This window comes from Myxocyprinus asiaticus, chromosome 4, assembly GCF_019703515.2.
Source record: "Myxocyprinus asiaticus isolate MX2 ecotype Aquarium Trade chromosome 4, UBuf_Myxa_2, whole genome shotgun sequence".
NCBI classification, from domain to species: domain Eukaryota; kingdom Metazoa; phylum Chordata; class Actinopteri; order Cypriniformes; family Catostomidae; genus Myxocyprinus; species Myxocyprinus asiaticus.
This window is the reverse complement of record NC_059347.1, coordinates 53,662,910-53,685,570: the sequence shown is the minus strand read 5'-3', so window position 1 is coordinate 53,685,570 and position 22,661 is coordinate 53,662,910. Positions and strand designations below refer to the sequence as shown.

Here is a 22,661-nt window from a genome sequence, read left to right as displayed (position 1 = left end):
GGTGCTCCCAGGTAATGGTTCATGTCCAACAAACTTGGTAATGCCATTGTTACCGGTCCTGCTCGACCCGCTCCGAATGGGATTTGAACTGGCGTCTCCGGCATGGGAGGCGGGCACGCTAACGAGGATGCTAAAGGCTACAGCCCTGAGGTTGTGAGGTTTACATACTGCACAGCTACCTACCAGCTGGCTACCCTTACACTCACCCTCCTAAACCTCACTCCCATCTGGGTCACGGCACCACTGTTACCAGTCCTGCTTGACCCGCTCCAATTCGGGATTCAAACCAGAGTCTCTGGCATGGGAGGTGGGCGGGCCATCAAGGAGGCTAAAGGCTACAGCCTCTAACCTCAGTCGCTAGTGCACCTCTTGAGGCCAGGGGAGTGAGGTTTACATACTACACAACTACATACCAGCTGGCTACCATTGAATTTGTAGCGAAGCTACTGCCCATGACTGACTAGATGCATAAAAGAAATGTGCGTACTTTACTTTTGCTGTACAGAATAGAATAAAAAGACCTGAGGAGTCCTTATAATGGGTGGCAGTTTAGGAGGTGGCAGAATGCTGTGTATACGTAGCAAGTAGTCATTTGAGATGTATCTATCTGCAGAGCTGCACAGCAGTTTCAGGACAGCAATGCTAGGCCCGCAGTCTCAGGCCGGAGGTTAGGGGAGGAGCTAATGGAGCCACAGCAGCTTCCGGGCAGATGATTTGTTCTGAAGCACAATTTCTTACAGCTGAAGTCAGAAGTTTACATACACTTTAGCCAAATACATTTAAACTCCATTTTTCACAATTTCTGACATTTAATCGTAGAAAACTTTCCCTGTCTTATGTCAGTTAGGATCACTACTTTATTTTAAGAATGTGAAATGTCAGAATAATACTAGAGAGAATTATTTATTTCAGCTTTTATTTCTTTCATCACATTCATCACTATTTTGTGAAGTGCACCAGTCCCTCTTACAGCAAAGCACCCCCACAACATGATGCTGCCACCCCCATGCTTCACGATTGGGATGGTGTTCTTCGGCTTGCAAGCCTCACCCTTTTTCCTCAAAACATAACGATGGTCATTATTGCTAAAAAGTTCAATTTTTGTTTCATCAGACCAGAGGAAATTTCTGCAAAAAGTAAGATCTTTGTCCCCATGTGCACTTGCAAACTGTAGTCTGGCTTTATTATGGCGGTTTTGGAGCAGTGGCTTCTTCCTTGCGGAGCAGTCGTTCAGGTTATGTCGATATAGGACTTGTTTTACTGTGGATATAGATGCTTGTCTAATGGTTTCCTCCAGCATCTTCACAAGGTCCTTTGCTGTTGTTCTGGGATTGATTTGCACTTTTCGCACCAAAACTATGCTCATCTCTAGGAGACAGAATGCGTCTCCTTCCTGAGCGGAATGATGGCTGTGTGGTCCTATGGTGTTTATACTTGCGTAATATTGTTTGTACAGATGAACGTTGTACCTTCAGGCATTTGGAAATTGCTCCCAAGGATGAACCAGACTTGTGGAGGTCCACAATTTATTTTCTATGTCTTGACTGATTTCTTTTGATTTTCCCATAATGTCAAGCAAAGAGGCACTGAGTTTGAAGGTAGGCCTTAAAATACATTCACAGGTACACCTCCAATTCAGTACACCTCCTATCAGAAGCTAATAATGTAATTGTCTAAAGGCTTGACATAATTTTCTGGAATTTTTCAAGCTGCTTAAAGGCACAGTTAACTTAGTGTAATTAAACTTCTGACCCACTGGAATTGTGATATAGCCAATTAAAAGTGAAACAATCTGTCTGTAAACACTTGTTGGAAAAATTATTTGTGTCATGCACAAAGAAGATGTCCTAAAGGACTTGCCAAAACTATAGTTTGCTAAAATGAAATCTGTGGTGTGGTTAAAACATGAGTTTTACTGACTTCAACCTAATTGTATGTAAACTTCTGACTTCAACTGTACATCTCTTAGTTTTATTAGATTTAAAGGGGTGGGTAGTAACATGCTATATTTACGTTACATTTCCTTGAGTAACTTTTTGGAAAAAACGTTTACTTCGTTACAATGGGGGCGTTCCTGTTGTTACATTACTGGGTTTCATTTTAATTAATGCGTAATTTATTGAGAGATTACTGAATGGGATTTATACGACAGCGGAAGTTCACAGCTGCGCACGCTGTCACAGACTGTCACTCAAGCCGAGTACATCACTGCTGCAGCATCAACCTCTTCAAACTAAGTGAAACACTTTCTTCGCTCCACACAGTGTTTCATCATAAAATGCCTTCATTTAACACCAAGACAAGTGGATATTTCAAGATTAAAATTGAAGCTTCAACTTAAGGCAGCACGCTGAGGGCTCTATTGATAACGCAGGCTTTTCTGTGACATCGGTTTTGTGTACATTTGTACATTTTTAAATCTGCAGCAATATATCTGTGCACTTTATCCCGTGTCCTGCATGACATAAGCAGTATTTACACATTTACCCCGCGCCTTCGCGGGGGTACCGGCAACTATTGCAGCTACTTCGGGCTGATATAAATCCATGTAAACATCCACGTTAAGTGTAAATGCCTTTTGCTCGTGTAATTGACAACTGGAGCGCGAACAGACAGCATTTCTGCGCATGGTGCACTATGCAGGCTGTGTACTCTGCGTTTAGAGAGCAGCAATACTGTGTACAGAACTAATGATCTAAATTCTTTTGGCACTGAAAACTGTAACTGCACTGTACTAACAACTAAAAACTATGAAATACGAAAGTAGGCATTAATAAAACATGATCTCGTTTAGGTTTATATTTCAGCATTATATATAATGTCCCTGTGGGATATTGTTCACGTTTTCACCGTAATAATTCGTTTAAAAACCTCTCTTCTTATTGATAAATTCATCTAGATCTGACAAGAGCCCTAAAAGGTATAGTTCACCCAAAAATGTAAATTCTCTCATCATTTACTCACCCTCATGCCAGATGTGTATGACCTTCTTCCATCTGCTGAACTCAAATGAAGATTTTTAGAAAAATTTCTCAGCTCCTTTGGTCCATACAATGCAAGTGAATGGGTGCCAATATTTTAAACTAAAAAAAAAATAAAATAAGTCAGCATAAAAGTAATACAAAAGACTCCAGTGGTTAAATCAATTTCTTCAGAAGCGATGAGGTGTGGATGAGAAACAGATCACTTTCACATTCTTCTTCTTTTGTTTTTGGTGATTCACATTCTTCTTTGCATATCGCCCCCTGCTGGGCTTTTGGCACCCATTCACTTGCATTGTACTGACCTACAGAGCTGAAATATTCTTCTAAAAATCATAATTTGTGTCATACACACCTGAGATGGCATGAGGGTGAGTAAATGATGAGATAATTTTCATTTTTTTATCACTTTAAAGTGATAGCTCAGCCATAATTTAATATTCCGTCATCATTTCCCTACCCTCATATTGTTCCAAATCCGTGTGACCCTTTGTATTCTGTGGAACACAAAAGATATTAGACAGAATGTTAGGGACTGACAGTCTCGGTCACCACTCACTTTCAATATATATATAAAACTCACATTCACTGAATGTAAATGGTGACCAAGGCTAACATTCTGTCTAAAATCTCCTTATTGTGTTGCATGGAAGAAAGAAAGTCATACGGGTTTGGAACAACATGATGGTGAATGATGACAGAATTTCCATTAATAATAATAATAATACTAAAATTCTGTAATACATGTTAAATGTGTATTATGTAATGGAATGTAGGGAGTTAACGTCCATTATGTCATTTGTGAAAGTAACGAGTTACTCACTACTTGAGTACTCTTTTAATTTGATACTTTCTTACTCAAGTAATTATTTATGTTAGCACTTTTACTTCTAATTATTAATTATTAATTAGTAATTATTTTTAAAAAGTAATTGTACTTTTACTTGAGTAGTTTTTGGCTACTCTACCCACCTCTGGATTTAAAATGTGCTGTTTTCACATCTTAAACATTTAATGGTAACACTTTTCAATAAAGTTCCATTTGTTAACATTAGTTAATGCCGTAGGTATAATGAACAAACAATAAACTATATTTTTAACCATTATTTATTAATCTTGGTAATGTTAATGGAGAAACACACATTTGTTCTTTGTTAGTTCATAGTGCATGAACTAATGTTAACATATACAACTTATAATTTTAGAAATATATTAGTACATTTTGAAGTTAACATTAACTAAGATTTACAAATGCTGTAAAAACTATTGCTCATTGTTATTCAAGTTAACTAATGTTAACAAATGGAAACTTATTTTAAAGTGTTACCCATTTGACTATTTTAGTTGAGATAATATGATTTCCTTCATGTTCATGATGTTAAAAATAGCACTTAAAAAGGAACAAATCATAGGCATTTAATGTCATATATGTTTAATCATATAAAATAAAAAAATAACATTCAATTTCAAAGCCTAGCAAAAATGTACATTGAACAATTAGACTAGAGAACTAAAATAATAATCTAAACAACTTTACACAATTTAAATGACAGCTCTCTCTCTCTCTCTCTCTCTCTCTCTCTCTCTCTCTCTCATATATATATATATATATATTGTGTGTGTGTGTGTTATATATACTGTACTATACTGTATGTACTGTACATATACTGTAAATACATATCTGTATATATCTATATTTGACACTACCTCATTGCTGCTGGGAGTGCCTTGTTCTCCTCTTGGAATTGACTCCTGAAAATAGGCTTCTGTCCTGTAACATACATTTTTTGGTTGATTTAGAATTGTCTGTCGTTCGGGGGGTGGCTAGTGTGGTCTGGAGGGAAATAGGGAGATACCTTTTAGAGATAACTCCAATTCTAGGTGTATTTATGTCAAAAACATGATTTGCCTGTATTCCTTACCATCAGCATGAAAACCCCACAAGACTGCTGGTGTGGGCACTGTAGTTGCTTAGTACAAAGGGTGGTAATCGAGTGATGCTTTACAGCCCAATCCACAACTGTGAAAAATGAAGTAAATATAAATATTTGTGCTACATACGTATATTGACAAACAACTCAAGATGTTTATATCTCAATGGACAATTGTCTTGTTGTGGCTTTGGAGATGCAATTTTAATTTGTCCAGTCTGGTCGGCTTTAACACACTGGCCATGCAAAAAGGGTAGTGAAAATTGCTGCAACTGAGGTAACATTTGACCTCTCCAACTCGTAATATGTCTCTACAAGGGAAAAAATGCACTTTGATCAATGCAACAAAATACTTACGATGCTCAAGAGTGTAAGCTAACAAAAACTCACAAACCTTAGGCCTAAATAAAACAAAATAAAATGGAACAACCCATTTTTATTCAGAAATAATAATAAAAGCTTATGTGACTTTATTGCAAAGCTCATTTACAAAAATAATCTGAAGGGTAATAGAAATGTCCCCAGAAAATTTTTAGATTTATTAAAACATGTAAAAAAAAAAAATTCAAGCTTCAATAAGAATAACAAGAAACACACCTATAGATTCAGTAGTAAGCAGATTAAAAACTAAGCATTAATATATAAATTCATTTTTCACCAAATAATGATAGATTTAATAAAACATTATAAAGATAACAACTCACCCTGCTCTCCGCCATGATAGTTCTGTCATCATTGGCTCCGCCCTAACTTCTGGCCTGAGACTGTGGGCCTGGCGCTGTGGTCCTGAAACTGCTGTAACGTATTTCTCTGCGGCTCTGCAGATGGATATTATTGGGGTCATTTAGCAGATTTTGTACCCAAAATAACTTACACTATACTTCTTAAAGGGACAGTCGTCCTGGAGCAACAAAAGCGGATATACTTTACTCACAGGTACAGTGGTGATAGCTCTTAGATCACCAGTGTTTGAACCTATAAGCTTTCAGTTAGTATAGACTCTAGACTATAAAGCGACCACACTGCTCTGTCGAACCAACAGGCCTAACAAATGGTGGCTTTGTTCATGACAATGACAAGTTTGGAACACGAAATCAAAACTATAATGAATAAACTTCTATAGAGGTTAATGGAGAAAAATAAAGAGAGTATAGAAAAAAAAATCCACTTTAGGTTTTTTGAGGAAAAAAATGGAATAAACTGTTGAAGAGAGAAACATGTCAAAATTCACTCCCTAAGCAGCTACATGAAACCCCATTGCAACAGTGTTGACTTTTTTTTTACTTTAAATTTAAATACAATTATTATTATTTTTTAATAAAATTAAAAATGTAATCTAAAATCTAGATAATATAACACAAAGAATAATGTTATACATTTACATTAAATAATTATAAAAATAATAAATACCTGTACATATATAATAAAAACATTTATTATTTATAGTATATTAATACAGTGTAAATATATTTGTTAATATTATAAATGTATTAATATAATAATACAATTATTTTTACATAAATACATTTAAAACAATACATCAATTGAAATTGATTAAAAGGTTTGCTATATTTATGCTGCTAAATTAAGGCATCATCACAGTCTGTGAAAAAGTTCTTAGGGAGTTAGTGGCCATAAACACAATTACATTTTGGATCACTCCGCCTCCAGCCTCATGCCTGCCGCTGAATCACAGCCGTGCTGATGTAGGGTCATACGGCACTCTTGCACCTGTGATATTGCTTTAATATTATGAGGCTATTATGAGCAATATTATGTTGGACGGCCATTCTGATTACAGGCCTGGTGGAATTTTCAGACCAACACTCCCTACAGAGTGTTGGACACCAACAGAGAGCTTGGCAAACAGGCTTGGTTTGAGGTCAGTCTGCCTATCCCGGAGGTGATTGGCTGAGCTTTCAGCAACCACACCTTGGAAATCTTTCAAATGATTCAAGGTAACAGGGCTACATCCAACAGATGTAGATTGTCTGAGGACTTTAAGGGTTCAACCAGTGCAGTTTTTGCTCCTAAGAGCCTCTGGCTGAAATTGAATTTGGGACCTAACACTTGATTTATATGTTATAAGCAGGCCCAAATGGAAGCTATGCCCGCAGAGAGCTCCACAGATCTTTTTTCAAATATTCCCAAAGTTCAACACAATCCTCACCCCTCGCATATTTATTTATGAAATATTTTCAGCCAATTTGAGTATGCTTTCAGCTACTGTACTAATAAGAGTGTCATACTCTTAACTCCATTTAACACATTTCACCATAATTAAGTAAATCCATTCTGCAAAATTCTGCAGTTTTCCCACCAAATCAGCGCAAAAAAATATGAATTAAGCATGCAGATTCAGTCTAGGCTTAGTTTTAAGTTTATACATTTCAAGGGAGTGCCTTCAATAACGTCACACTGAACAGTGTTACACAACTGGCTTAAATGTTCCACACCATTTATGTCCATGTTGAAATCATATGAAATCAGTAATCATGTTAAATAATATTTGATTGCATGGGGTGCTCTCTGTCTCTCCTCTTTTAGACTGTAATGATCGGTGACTGGTGACCTGTAATTGTACATGAATTGTTCTAGAAGTGGAGGCCCAGCTGTGTACACACGGAGCTGCCTTGCTCAGAGCAGACTGCTAATGACACACACGGCTGTGGCTACCTCGCTTGCCGCACGTGGCCACCCTGCCAACATGCAGCATCAAAAATGGTGTGCTCAGATGCTTTATTAAATAACACTTTATTAAAATGTGTTCAGATGGGAGAGAGATTCTAAGCAGGAAACACTGCACTTGTTGTGATTCCTGTCCAGATGTTGTGTTATGTTTGTGGACTCTCACAAAACAAAAGATTGCATTAATATTTTTCAGAGGCATTATGAAAATGTAAATGGCCATTATGCATTACAAACAAACAAGACACTTGGCATTTTGAAGTCGTTTGAACACACAGTTACTCATGCAACCATACACAACCAACACATTGTGAACTGGTCTGTACTTTTATTTTCTGAAGATATATACATATATAAAAAATAGGGGTATATGTACAATGGTAATAAATATCAACTTTTTGTACAAGCAAAAAATAAGTTACTTAACATAATTACTTAAAAAAACAAAAAAACAAAAAAAAAAACACTTTCTTATGCAAGGAAACAAGAAAAAAAAAATGTAATACAAAAATTACAATGGCAACCACAAAGAAACAGCAGATTTAAAGCCAAGTGAGATGAAATGCACTTGAGATGACCGTATTTTTTTTTATCAAGCAGGGAATACTGGGAAGCATTTTTGAGTCAGTACAAAAATGCCATGCGTAATGTAATCGAGCATTTGCAACACTTCCTGGTCTTCTCAGTGAAATTATGTCATTCTTAAGTCTGAATTTAGGTCATTACTTACATAGGCATATCAAAGCGATGAGTGAAATTAAGGACTTTAAGATTTCACAATTTCGAGAGTCAGAAGTCCACCCTGAGAAGTTCTGGCAGAAAGGATTCTGTTTTTTCAGCATACATTTTAGTACAAAGATCTTTTCTAACCAGTGTAAACTTCCCTCTTATGCTGCGTGGCACAGACTGGATCATAGACTAGAACAAATTGAATAGCAGAATGAAAAGCTGCTTGAGAAAACTGTAAAGCTATCATGCCACAAAGAATAGCATTCCACCAAAACAAGATTAGTAGTAACAAAGATTTCCGACAACACTTTAGTTTTGTGCAATGGACAAAATCCAGAACATAAAAAAAGAGGAGGATTAAAAACATGTCTGCAGTCTGCTTTGGCTTCACTCAAGGTGTAGAGGCACAGGTATGAAAACATTTCTTCTTTTTTTATATTCTGTGTATACACTGCCTGGCCAAAAAAAAAAAAAAAAAAAGTTGCATTCTCTAATATTTCGTTGGACTGCCTTTAGCTTCGATTATGGTATGCATTTGTCATGGCATTGTTTCGACAACCTTATGCAACGTCACAACATTTATTTCCATCCAGAGTTGCATTAATTTTTGGCCGAGATCTTGTATTGATGATGGGCGAGTCGAACCACTCCGTAAAGTCTTCTCCAGCACATCCCAAAGACACTCAATGGGGTTAAGGTCAGGACTCTGTGGTGGCCAATTGTTAAAATAATTCCTCATGCTCCCTGAACCACTCTTTCACAATTTGAGCCAAATGAATCTTGGCATTGTCGTCCTGGAAAATGCCTGTGCCGTCAAGGAAGAAAAAATCCATTGATGGGATAACCTGGTCATTCAATACATCCAGGTAGTCAGCTGACTTCATTTTATTGCAGCATAACATTGCTGAGCCTAGACCTGACCAACTGAAGCAACCCCAGATCATAACACTGCCTCCAGAGGCTTGTACAGAGGGCACTATGCATGACGGGTGCATCACTTCATGCGTTTTCTATCGCTTTGGAATAGGGTCAATCTGGACTCATCAGACCACATTCCTTTTTTCCATTGTTCCAGTCCAATCTTTATGCTCCCTAGCAAACTAAAGTAGTGTTTTTCCGGTAAGCCTCACTAACAAGTGGCTTTCTTGTGGCCACACAGCTGTTTAGTCCCAATCCTGTAAATTCTCGTCGCATTGTGTGTGTGGAAATGCTCTAACTGTCACTATTAAACACAGCCGTGAGTTCTGCTGTCGATTTCTTACGATGTGACTTCACCAAGAGTTTCAGTGATCTCCGATCATGATCATTCAAGATTTTTTTCTGACTACATTTCTTCCACGAAGTTGACGGTTCACCACTATCCTTTCAGGTTTTAATAATGTGTTGGACAGTTCTTAACCCAATTCCAGTGATTTCAGCAATCTCCTCAGTTGTATTCTTTGCTTGAAGCAGGCCAATAATTTGCCCCTTCTGAAACACAGTAACATCTCTTCCACGACCACGGGATACGTCTTCCGACATGGTTGTTTATGAAATGAGAAGCTACACATTGCATCAGTTAGGGTTAAAAGAATTGTTGCCAGCTGAAACATATTAATCACTGCAATAATGATCCAATCATAGGCTCTTAAGTATCTACTTTTTTAAATCCAAAGGGCGACTTTTTTTGGCCAGGTAGTGTAGTATGAGATTATTGTTTTATTGTTGAAAATTATACAATATATTTTGCAGAACATCATGCAGTGGAATATGGGCCCAGTGATGACCATCATAGTGCCTCTTCACCCGCAGGGTCATGAAAAATGTTTGTCTCCTTTATTTGTCTTCACAATCATGGTCAACAGAATTAAAATATCCTCGGCTTTCTGGTTTCACCCTGTTTTTGTGTTTAGTCTCTGTTTAAGAGTTGCAAAGCCCACACTGAAAGAGATAAAAGAGAGATATAACCTATTAGTTTAGAGTTTTTATATTTTATTAAACAGAAACACAAACTTATATGACAATTCAGGGTTCCCACACTTGCTGACCAATAAAAATCCAGGGCTTTTCTATGACCTTCCAGGTGTTTGCGATTACTGGATACAGATAAAAAAAATAAAAATAAAAAAATAAATCTTTTTGATTTAGAACGATTTCCTAGTAAATCATTCAGACAAATTTGTGAACCTTTTTTAACCTATTTATTAACAAGAATCCACTCAAAATAATGTTTCGCTCACCATCACAATGTCTTGCGAACAAGTTTTACTCTACACAAAGGCATAATCCACACTGGGAAAAATGAATCAGTGGGGTTGTAATTGTAAAAAAAAAAAAGAAAAGAAAAAAAAAGAAAAAACTTTTTTTAATTTGCTAATTTACTTTGATATTTTTAATAACCTACTTAATATCATTAGTTGCAAATACATAATTTTTATGGTTAAATATTGTATGTCTAAAATCTCTAAAAGGCTTTAAAGGCATTAGGATTTTTGATATAGTATTTAAGTTACATTTACTTAAAAGACTTGACTGTTGAATTTGAATGATGCAATTTGGTTTAAACAGCACAAAACATGTCTCTACAGTAGACTATGCCATGAGATACATGTGATTTTAAAGTAATTTTAAAGTTTTAACATATGAAGCTGCACTTGTACTGTAAAAGACTTTTGATGGAGATTATTGTTGTAACGCTAAGGGTGTGTTCACAATTAGCAGGTTTGGTTCGATTAAAACAAACTCTGGTGAGATTGTTCTGTTAGTGCAGTTCATTTGAACAAGTGTGAATGCTGCCATCCGAACCTTGGTGTGCACCAAACAAGCGGACCGAGACCGCCTGAATAGTGAGTCTCGGTCCACTTCCAAACGAACTCTGGTGCAACATGGACCAAAGACGTCTAAACGGACCAAAAACAGGAAGTAATTTGCCTAATACTGACCTCAAACATACCTGGTTCTTCTCATCATAGGAGCTATGTTGCCCATTACAGTTCGGTACAGGTGTCAAAGATGCCGTCAGCCGTCCTTGCAGCATAACTTAGTTTGTGTCAAGGAATTCCTGGTGCTGTTTTGACTCCTTTACACATTTTATTAGCTCTTCATTTGTTCTCAGCTGGTAAAAATACCACCATTATACATATATAAATCTAACGAGTGCATTTCGCCCAGCAGCCATCATTGTTTTGGATGTTCGGCAAGTTCCGTCGCAAAATATATGACATAAAAGTGTTTTCCTGATGCCTTTTGTTTCGTACATTTAGGTTCAGTGTTAAAAATGCCAGTGTGAACGCTAAGCGAACCAGGACTAAATGTATGATTTTCTTTTTTGGTCCGGACCAAGAGAACCGAACTACAAGTGTGAATACACCCTAAATGATTGCGCACAGTGTGTGTGTGTTTTTCAGTTGAGTTGAGTTGAGTTCAGTTGAGAGTAGCAACATGGTGCATCAAATAAATGCGGGAGAAGTTCTGTTCAAATATTAATTTGTCTCTGTTTCTTATTTTATTATATACAAGTGTTTAGTCCCGATACGAATGCTCGATTACATTTCCTATGTCAAAACAAAGTTCTCATCCCGGAAGAGTCAAATCAACAGGAACAAAAGGTAAGAATCCAATGAGATAAGAACAAATTTACTTAAGAATGATTTAATGTTGGGCCTAGGTAGCTCAGTGAGTAAAGACGCTGACTACCACCCCTGGAGTTCATGAGTTCGAATACCAGGGCATGCTGAGTGACTCCAGCCAGGTCTCCTAAGCAACCAAATTGTCCAGTTTGCTAGGCAGGGTAGAGTCACATGGGGTAACTTCCTCGTGGTCGCTATAATGTGGTACGCTCTCAGTGGGGCACATGGTGAGTTGTGCGTGGATGCCACGGTGGATGGCGTGAAACCTCCACACGTGCTATGTCTCCGCGGTAACGTGCTCAACAAGCCGGAGGCAACTGAGATTCGCCCCTCCACCCCCCGGATTGAGGTAAGTTCCTACACCACCATGAGGACTTAGAGTGCATTGGGAATTGGGCATTCCAAATTGGGGAGAAAAAAAATAAATGTGGATTAGACATGATTGAAAAAAAAAAAAAAACTGTCCATAACAAATTGTAACATTGAAGGAGGGAGCGGAGTCATATTTAGTGATAAGAATAGAGACTGGGCTCTTTTCATTTGGGCCAATAAGCAACCACCCAGTAACCACACAGAATACCCTGGCAACTGCATAGCAATGTGCTACAAACACAGTTGAAACAACTTAACAACTGCATAGCAACAACCTGACAACCACTTAGAAACCCTAGCAACTGCATAGCAATATGCTAAAAACACAGTTGAAACAACTTAACAACTGCATAGCAATAACCTGACAAACACATAGAAACCCTAGCAACTGCATAGCAATGTGCTACAAACACAGAAAACAACTTAGCAACACCATAGTAACTGGCAACCACACATTGTAACAATGCACTACACACAGCAGATCACCTTGACAACTGCATAGCATACCCTAGTAAACATATACTGCAGCAGCAATGTGCTAAAAAGCAAAGAGAACATTTTAGCAACCACAAAGAACACCCTAGTTTATAAAATAAATATTGTTAGATATTTTTATGAGCGCTGGTAATTATTTAAACACATCGCATTTTGGTTAAATGTAAAAGGTAAATGCGTTTGATTGATTTTTACATGAACAGGTTTCCTGTAAAGGCAGGAGACTGATAACACATAACTTCATCATTATTTCACAACTTTCATCATGTTTAAGCCTAAACTTATCAAATTAATTCATAAAAACACAAATGTAAACTTATATGAGCAGTTTCTTGTCTTCCCAAGTGGAGACAGGCGACATAACACACATTATCTGGCGCGCGATTCGCTTGTGATTTTGATTCAGATTCGTGATTCGCAAAACGAATTATTCAGAACGCTGTTGGAATCTTTTTGATCGGTTCAAATAATTCAAATTTAAAAAAAGATTTGACAAATGATTCTTTCACGAATCAGACATCACTATCGCCGATCTGCATGCATTTTTGTACATACAGCTTGTTATTTTTCAAGTACTCCTCCCTGCAGACTGTAGCGCGATGACATAGTGGATCTAATCCCATGCGTATTGGATTTTAGTGACGTAGTGGATGTTTTAATGCGCATGCCTATTCACATTTTAATGTTTTGTTTTATTACTGTAGTGTACTTAACGGGCATTAATACAATATATATTCATACAACACACACACACACACACACACACTTATATATTAGGACTGCACAATTAATTTAAATAAAATTGCGGTATGACATTGTGCGACTATTTAACTGCAAAGGGCCACGACGATTTAATTAAATTAATAGATAAATCAAGCTGTTCGCTTCAAAGTCTATGCACGCTGCTCTGTCCTGTCTGTATTGTGTATAAGCATTATTACAGTGTATTCAGAGCGGTTCTGTGCACCACAACTCCATCTTGTGCTCAGAGTAACAGATGTGCTCCATTCAGTTCCGTGTGCTGAGCGTTTTTAAAGCGCTCCAGATTCACTTTAATTTCACTTTGCATACTTCCAAGCAGGGCTGTAGCAAGGTATTCTGGGCCAGCTGACTGCATATTGCTCTGGGCCCCTTTCCTATTAAAAAATACAGTTTAGAATTTGTTGTTGGGCCCCCCTGGACCTGAGGGCCCCTAGAATCCTTACCACATTTCACCCCACTAGCTACAGCCCTGCTTCCAAGTGTGTTTGACCACTAGATGTTAATATACAAATACAAATAATTCACCCAATGGCATTTATGTAAAGCGGAGGAGATGTTAAAATGAGCACATTATAGTGAGGAGTATATTGCTTAAATTAAAAATGGTTATGACCATTTTTAAAAGCTAAGCTATATTAAACAAATGTCTCAGTGTAATACTTTAATACTAAGTAATGTACTCAGTGTTACGCATAAAAACCAAAACATTCACTATGTCACCAAAATCCACTACGCAGAGGATTAGATCCAGTACGTCATCACGCTACAGTATGCAGTGAGGACCCTCTCTTATTTTTTGCTGTGTTCTGTCGCAAAAATATCTAAAGGGTCTGGAGAAATTTATAGGAGTAAAAGTATTAATTTTCTCTTCAAAATGTAATGAAGTAAAAGTAAAATTCCAAAGAAATATTTATACTCAAGTACAAATATTGGAAAAACTGTACTTAAGTATAGCAACAAAGTATTTGTACTTCGTTACTGTACACCTCTGGTCGGCATGTTGTTTCCGAGACTTCCGGAACCCTTGTATCGGCCACATTATTCTGACTCACTCACAAGCAGCATCTCCTTTCAGGCATTTTTAAATCAGCTCCAGCATGTTTACCTTCCCTTGTGGCGCAACCAGAAGCATGTTGCATCAGTAGTGTGGGAGACCTGGGTTCAGATCTTGCATTAAAATCAAGAAGTAATCGCATTTGCATAATCAGTAATGAGCGTGATTCGGAGGTTGCATTTTTTCGCGTAATATTAAACTTTTACTCCACTGATGGTTAAGTTTAGGTTTAGGCTTTGGGTTGGTTGCATCCCTCTTCTATTCTACTGTATTAAATCCTGTACAGCTGAAAACAACTCGCTTCACAAATCGCTTTTGGCGCCCCACCGTGGACATTACAACTGGAAAATGGAACTGACACATGCCCATACGGCGAACAACACTTACCGCTTTAGCCACTGGAGGCAGTGTTTCACATTTCGGTAACCAATTTTAGTTAAAGAAAAAGTGTTTCCGATTTCACTTTGATATCAGTCTGGACTTATCGAGACCTGGAAATCACTCTTTAAAAAAATTCCCTGATATTTCCAGGTTTTCATGACTGTGGGAACCCTGACCATTAGAAATATCAATCTGTTTTTTGGTGTTGACTTACCTGTGTTTCATCAGCCGTAGCGTCTGATTGGTCACTTAAATTGGACTTAATAACAAGCTCAGCAACTGGTAGTCCTTGAAGGATCCTGTTCCTGAGGAATAATTCGGAGTCTTCTAAACCAGACCAGAACCAAAGTTTCCTTCCATCATGTGTCTTCATTCACCTGGTTTATCATGTAGGGAAAATTTTGAGGTGAACAAGAACATAAGCTAGTTTCCTTTCACATTTCAGCTGAAACTCGTAATAGTAAAAAATAAATCCTTCTTTAACAGTTGCAATAAACAGACAGAAAAACCTCACAATATATTATTAGTGCTGCAAGTCTCAGGACACATTCTCGAAAAAAAAAAGACAATATTAAAAAAAGTTATTGAGCTGTAAAGAAAGACAAAGCATTTGTCTGTGGTTTGAGTCCTGTTTCTGTTTTTCAGCTCACAATTTTTTTTTCTCTCTTCTCTTTAACAATTTGTCCTCCGTTTTCTCTCTTGAGAGAAAAGCGTGATTGTCATCTTGCAATTTAAGTTTTTGCTTGTCCTCTTTGTCTTCTCTCTCATGCTTTTCTATTCACAAAGAGTTCAAGAAACTTGTCCAAACACCTGCCTTGACTGAGGAAAGCAACCTGGATGTCAAACTAAGAGAGCAGGGCTCTGTATCCTCCAGCTTGCCTAATGAATATGATCTGTTGCCAGAACTCTGCCTAACACAGATCAAACTGACAGCTACATTTGGCTCGTCGGATTCCTCTCAGAGATGTACCTGTGTTTGCCTGTTAGCCATGCTCAACACAAGGCCCTGTTGTCTGGTCCTTGAAATACAGACATTTACAAAAGATTGGCAAGATTTGTTCAGTCTTGGGTGAGGCTGCTTCTAGGAGCAACTTTGAGTGTTAGAAGTGCGAGAACCAGAATAATTGAAGGGAATGTTTTGAAGCATGGTGGCCTTGCGGCACGAAAGATGTTTGCCACAGCAAAAGTGTTGGCAGAGAAGTAATAAGTCGCAAGTAGAGAAGAGTAGGATGGAGAGAGATTTCCCCAAGCAGGTGGGAGGTAGGTGAGGTATTCTGTGGTTTCTACAAGATCTACACAGAAGACTCCTCTGGGTTGGCATCGGGCAGGACGGTCCTCTGCTGCAGAGTTCTCCGGAGCTCCTCTTTAAATGGACTAGAGTAGTCGTTCTCTCGGCTGCCCAGCCCAAGTCCACTCCCCATGCCCATACCTGCTCCTCCGCTCCCTCTCTCCTCCCCGGCCGTGCTCAGATTCAGGCGGATGTATCCATTGGTGCTCGAGTTTCTGATGTTGGTGAGGCTTAACCTGCTTGGTGAGTGAATAGGCTGACCTGGAATGGCGCTTGGAGAGGCTGAGCTGCCGGTTGAGCACATGGCATGTCCGGGCACAATTTTCAGGGACCCATCAGAGTAGAAATAATTAGCCCCTGTTTCCCAGAAGCGGTCTTCATCGTTGTCCATTTTGCTTGGCACAAACGGCGGACGGCTGGTCGGCTCTTTGGGTAAGGTAATTGGGTACACTAAAGTGCTCTCCAGTGGCTTCATCTCAGCCCCTTTGCCCAGGGCTAGCTTAAGTCGTCTACGAAGGTACAGGGAAGCAATAAGCAGCAACAGACAAACGGCGCCTAAGGTGATCACCAGTACCCAGAATAAACCCATGCTGCCATCAGGTGTGCGGGCTTCCATGAAGACAGGTGCGCTGGCCACCACTGTGACCTGGTATCTTTCTGTCTGGAACTTCACTCCCTGCTCCTCAGAGTAGCAGATGTAGCGGCCTGCTTGAAGGGGACCAGCTTGGGGGATAACAAGGGCACGAAGGGCTTGGTCGAATCGTGGTCCCATGGCCTCACCTTCTACTAGGGTGAGCTCACGGTCATTGAGTTCCCAAAAGGGTTGAGCCAAGTTAGAAACCAGACTGCAAGGTAGCACCAGATCCGATCCAACGACCACTGTGGCATTTCTCAACCTAGAATGATCTGAAGAAAAGACACAAAATTGATACATTCCAATCTGTTTTACAAGTTCAAAGCAGTGGTAACACTTTTCAAAAAGGTTATATTTTTTTGTCATGAACTAACAATGAGCAATCATTTTTATTGCTTTATTGTACATTTTGAAATATAGTATTGTTCATTGTTAGTTCATGTTAGTTCATATTGCATCGACTAATGTGAACATATACAACTTTTAATGTTAAAAGTGTATTAGTTAATGTTGAACATTTACATTAACCAAGATTAATAAGTGCTGTTAATGTACTGTTCATTGTAAGTTAAACAGTTCTGAAACTAAGCCTTAAAGGAATGTTCTGTGTTCAATTCAAGTTAAGCTCAATTGACAACATTTGTGGCACATTGTTGAGTACCACAAAAACGAATTTCGAATTGTCCCTTGTTTATTTAAAATAAGCAAATAACGCAGTTACAGTAAGGCACTTACAATGGAAGTGAATGGGGCCAGTCCATAAATAATAAAATACACAAAACTGTAAAAGTATAGCCAAGAGACAGAAACGTTATATGTGTTAACAAGATTTTAGTGAGATAAAATCAGGGATTTACCTGTGTTACGCTCGCTTAATTACCAGTTAAATGTTTACCAGCAGTTACATCGTCATGACAACAAAATTGTAATATTGGATATAACTTTACACGTAAAAGGTTCGCAAACGATTTTATTACACTAAAGTCATGTTAACACGAATAATGTTTACGTCTTGTGGCCAAACTTTTGAAACAGTTTGTATTTTAATGTTTATGGACTGGCCTCATTCACTTCAATTGTAAGTGCCTTACTGTAACTACTTTTCTATTTTTGCTTTTTTATAAATAAGCGATGGGCGAGAAGACATTTTTTCTTTTTTCCATACAATGAAAGTGAAAGGTGACCTAGGCTGTCATTCTGCCTAACTTCTGTTTTGTGTTCCACGTTAGGGTGTGTAATGGAAGACTGCTAACTGCAGCCTGTGGGGGCAGTGTATGTCTGACGTACCAGGGCTGGGGATGGAGACCGGCTTGTCAAACTTGGCTTTTCCTCGGTTAAACCTCTCCAGCATGAGGTCCTGGGAAAGTGTGGATGTGGATCTGTGGGGGGGAGCAGAAGGCTGTTAGATACACTGCTACGGTGCCCGGGGAGGAGAGGAGAGCCGTTGCAAATTGATGTGGAGTAAGTATAAGGGACAGGCGAACAGGTGGCTATTAGCAAGGGAAGAAATGGAAGGGAAATAAGGGGAGGCAAGAGAGAACAAAAGAGACATGAAGAAATGATTGAGGCTTAGAGTTCAGTTGAAAGGCATTAATGGATGCTAGCAAAATGTGTTAGTAGACTGGCATAATGAGGGATGAAGTAAATACATGGAGGACAATCGAGAGATATATGACTTTACCCGCGGTGGAGGTCGATGCGGACACAGGCACGTCCCTCGCTGTCCCAGGCACAGTACGGGTCTCTGGATAGCAGGCAGTCTGGCTGAGAATGATACCGGCTGCAGTTGGCCAAGGGCAGCTGAAGAACCTCAGAGCGTGAGCCAATGTACAAATACTTCTATAAAGATGGAAATGGAAAGATATGAGAATATGTTCATTAGACTTGCAACAATATTATAATTTTGACATTGGTGCGTTGTTCACGTTCAAACCGAATAACACCAGTATTACTGCTGGTTGGACGCTAAGTGGTACTATGGGGTAATTTTCATTAAGCCAACACAATAACGCAAGGCAGTTTGATTTCAAACTTTGAACTTTATTTTTTCTCAGTGATTTGGAGCATGGCATGATTGTTGGTGCCAGACGGGCTAGTTTGAGTATTTCTGTAACTGCTGATCTCCTGGGATTTTCACGCACAACAGTCTCTTGAATTTACTCCGAGTGGTGCCAAAAACAAAAAACATCCAGTGAGTGGCAGTTCTGCAGACGGAAATGCCTTGTTGATGAGAGAGGTCAACAGAGAATGGCCAGACTGGTTCGAACCGACAAAGTCTATGGTAATTCAGATAAATGTTCAGTACAATTGTAGTGAGAAGAATGGGTTGGTGCTGTCTTGGTGGCACGAGGGGGACCTACACAATATTAGGCAGGTGGTTTTAATGTTGTGGCTGATATATTTATACACACAGTATATATACTCTCTCTCTCTCTCTCTCTCTATCTCTCTCTCTCTCTATATATATATATACACCTTATCTATTTATGTATATTTTATTTGGATTTCTGTTTGTCTTTTGACTTGAGTGTGCAGAGCATAACAGCTTATTCTAGTTACTGTTAATAAAACCTATTTAAAAAACAATAAATACAAATACAAAAAAAGTGTGATTTTTTTTTAAACATTTTTTTTTACACTGTACAGGAAATAATGAAGAAAGTACACGTGGAATTGTATTGTGAAAATAATTTCCAGTTAAAAGTGCATTGTGTTTTCATACTCTGTTGTGGTGACCAAAACCGGTTTGTGCCAGTGAGGCAGTATACTTGGGTTGAAGAGAATCCCTAAGGATCAGTATCAACAAAAAAAAAAAACACACAGAGACAGAGAGAGATCCGAAATTACTTTGCTGTGAGAGATGGTGAGGCTGTCCACTGGTTGCCGTCGATCAAACAGCTGAATCTCTTCAATGACATGGGCTTCTGAACCCAAAATCACGACACGCTGGAGCCATCCATCCGCTGAACGACAAACAAAATGAGAGAAGAAAAATGGGGGAAGGAAGGGGAGGAAGGACAGAAAAAAGTGAGAGAGGAGAGACATAGTCTATTAATACATAATCTGCACATGCCATATTTTTCTGTCATTGATTTTAGGTTCAAGGTTACACAAATTACCTGCAGGAAAATTGAATAAACCCCAGATGGTGCCGTGACCCAACATAACTCTGTGTGTCTGTGTGTGTGTGTGTACTTTATCCTGTCCTCCCACACAATGCTTGTCACAGTTAATGTACCACTGACCCTTCTCAGTCTGGGAGAACAAGGGAGAGTGTGGCAAAAGGATAACGGAGGAGAAGATTGAAAAAGCTACAGGGGGTCCTTCATAAATCCACCTTGCCACTTTGCTTTAAGTCAGAGTATCTATGTTCACTCTTAATCCCCAATCCAAGACTTCTCCTACACACACAGAAGCCCACAATCTGCCTCTTGTCTCCAGCCCAAAATGGCAGTTTTTTTAGGTGTTTTAGGCAAAATACTGTCATCTCAATGGGAATACACGCTATTGTGAATTTTACACCCTGGACTCGCGGTGGCAAAGAATTTCGCCTTGGGGATTTTGCGTGGAGTTCAAGTTCGGTGAACTTTGACAGGCGAATTTGCCATGTTGACCAATAGGAAGTTTCTTGGTTTGGCAGTGATTTCTATCTGGGCGGTGTTTCATACACAGCTATACTGAAGATTCACGATGGAAAAGGATATCATTTTAGGGGCCAGATTATTTTTCACTCCCCTAGAGTATAAAGTGCAGCATTAAAAGGAGGCTGCTTGGCAATTAGATTTTTGCTGGTTTCACATGCGCTCAAAATCCACCCACGCCTTCTTCGCCCGCAGAATCTGGACGTGCAAAGGTAGCTGTACCTTTCCACTGGTGCATGGTGAGCAAAGCTGAGCAAATGTTTTCAATGCATTCCTATGGGAGTCAAGCGCCATGCTCATGCGGTGGATTGTGGGATTGACAGCGGCTTGGAGCAAGCATTGAGAGCGGTCAAAAGCATCAAAAATTTGAGAAATGCTCAAGTTTATTTAAATGAAGAGCAAAAATGCCAGGTGGCAGCCAGTCACTATGAGCTGAAAGCAGTGACGTCTGTCGCAAGCGCTTCAACATCTAAAGATAATGCTAAAGATTCTGCAGGACTTCAAATGATGAAGGACTGCATGCATTTATTGTGACAATACTGTGGCTGGTGTAAAAAAGTGCAATAAATCAATACAGTTTTTATACTTTGGGCATTCAGAAGTAAAGTTGGCATCTTTTTTACTTTAATCACGAATATATATTATGGTTATATTAACCGTGAACCGAATACATAAATACACTTTTGCTTTAACACGGCCAAAAGCAGCAGCTTTCTAGCGTGGTGAGCGGTGTTGAGAGGATTTTTTCCATGCCAGTGGACATGTTCCTTAAATGTGACATTGCCTTAAGGCTGCATCTTAATGTAAATGGAAACTTTAAGGCTAGTGTATAATTATTTAGTGAACAGGCTTCTTTTAGTTCACCTTAAATTATGATGAAATGCACTGACACTTTTATTCTGCTATTGGTGTTTGTTTGGTGATATTTCCCCTATTCACGCACATATCCCTGAAATTCTTGGCTAGTCGAAGAGCTTTGATGATCGGTTAAAACTACTCCTGGGTGTGGTTTGGACATGCCATTCTTTATTTACAATTGCATGTAATGTAGCTTGTAACTTCTTTACTATCTCGATGTTAAAAATGGCTAACTTTGAAGCCTATCTCTCTGAGATTGTTTAATAGTACACTTTCTTTGTACGATACAGCTTGCCAGCTGAAGTGTCGTCTGCCTGCCACACACACACACACACACACACACACACACAGAAATGTGTGTATTTGAGAGTGCCAAGGCCAAATACATCTTTTCAATGTTTACTTCGATGACTGACCTTCCTGCATGACTAGAATCAATTGGCGGAGGTGGCATTCTTACTTAAATACAACATTATGACTTATAAATAGCTTCTTTGGCCGATCTATCCATATTTGTGGGTTAGAGAACACAAGAACTAACAGGACAGAGTAAATCACTGAAATAATCCACTTAACAAACAGATGCTGCCCTTGTTAGCTGTGCTAGCTTCATCCATCCATCCATTTATCCAATCCAAGCATACCTGTCCCTATGAAAAGCATGCTGTAGGATCTCTGGTCCAGTGAGCTCACTCTGTCCACAGCGAGGCGAGTGAAGTTGATTCCTTTAGTAAGCAGCAGGGGGCGAGCTTCCACCTTTAGCTCCATTAGTGGATGTTTCTTGGCAAAGTTCAGAGTAGCATCAGGCAGCTGTAGAGAACTGTTATAGCCATTTTCTCTGTCAAAGTTTGTGATGCACTGTGAAAATAACAAAAGCCAAAGAAAAGCCGAACAAAAGACATTAATGTTTTTATGTTCTATATATATATATATATATATATATATATATCAGTGTATCATGCACAATCTTAATGAAGTATTTTAGGTTTGTCGGAAAGTTTGCCATTCAATTGTGTGTGTGTGTGTGTGTGTGTGTGTGTGTGTGTGTGTGTTTTTGTGGCAACTTTAAACAAATCAATTTTTAAGTCAACAGATCAATATTGAAATGATGTGTGTTGTGAAAAGCGCTATGCAAATGAAAATGACTTGACCTGACTTAAGTATTTTTTTTACTATAAATCTCCACTTTCACTTTCAGAAAGTTAATGTAAACGTGAAAATGGAGATTTAGAGTAAAAA

General features: G+C 38.7%; 1 protein-coding gene across 1 annotated transcript in view; it reads right to left on the bottom strand.

Annotated features, from left to right (window-relative positions):
* Positions 1-7,690: 7,690 nt before the first annotated feature.
* The window catches only part of LOC127440230 (semaphorin-4C-like), a 95,504-nt gene continuing 80,533 nt past the window's right edge, over positions 7,691-22,661 (bottom strand). The window contains exons 11-16 of the mRNA XM_051696723.1: positions 22,067-22,280; positions 19,771-19,886; positions 18,605-18,762; positions 18,211-18,302; positions 15,216-17,195; positions 7,691-10,249 (exon numbers count right to left, since the gene is read on the bottom strand). Coding sequence (XP_051552683.1) covers positions 16,294-17,195; positions 18,211-18,302; positions 18,605-18,762; positions 19,771-19,886; positions 22,067-22,280 — 1,482 coding nt within the window. The 3' untranslated portion in view covers positions 7,691-10,249; positions 15,216-16,293. The remainder of the gene's footprint in view (positions 10,250-15,215; positions 17,196-18,210; positions 18,303-18,604; positions 18,763-19,770; positions 19,887-22,066; positions 22,281-22,661) is intronic.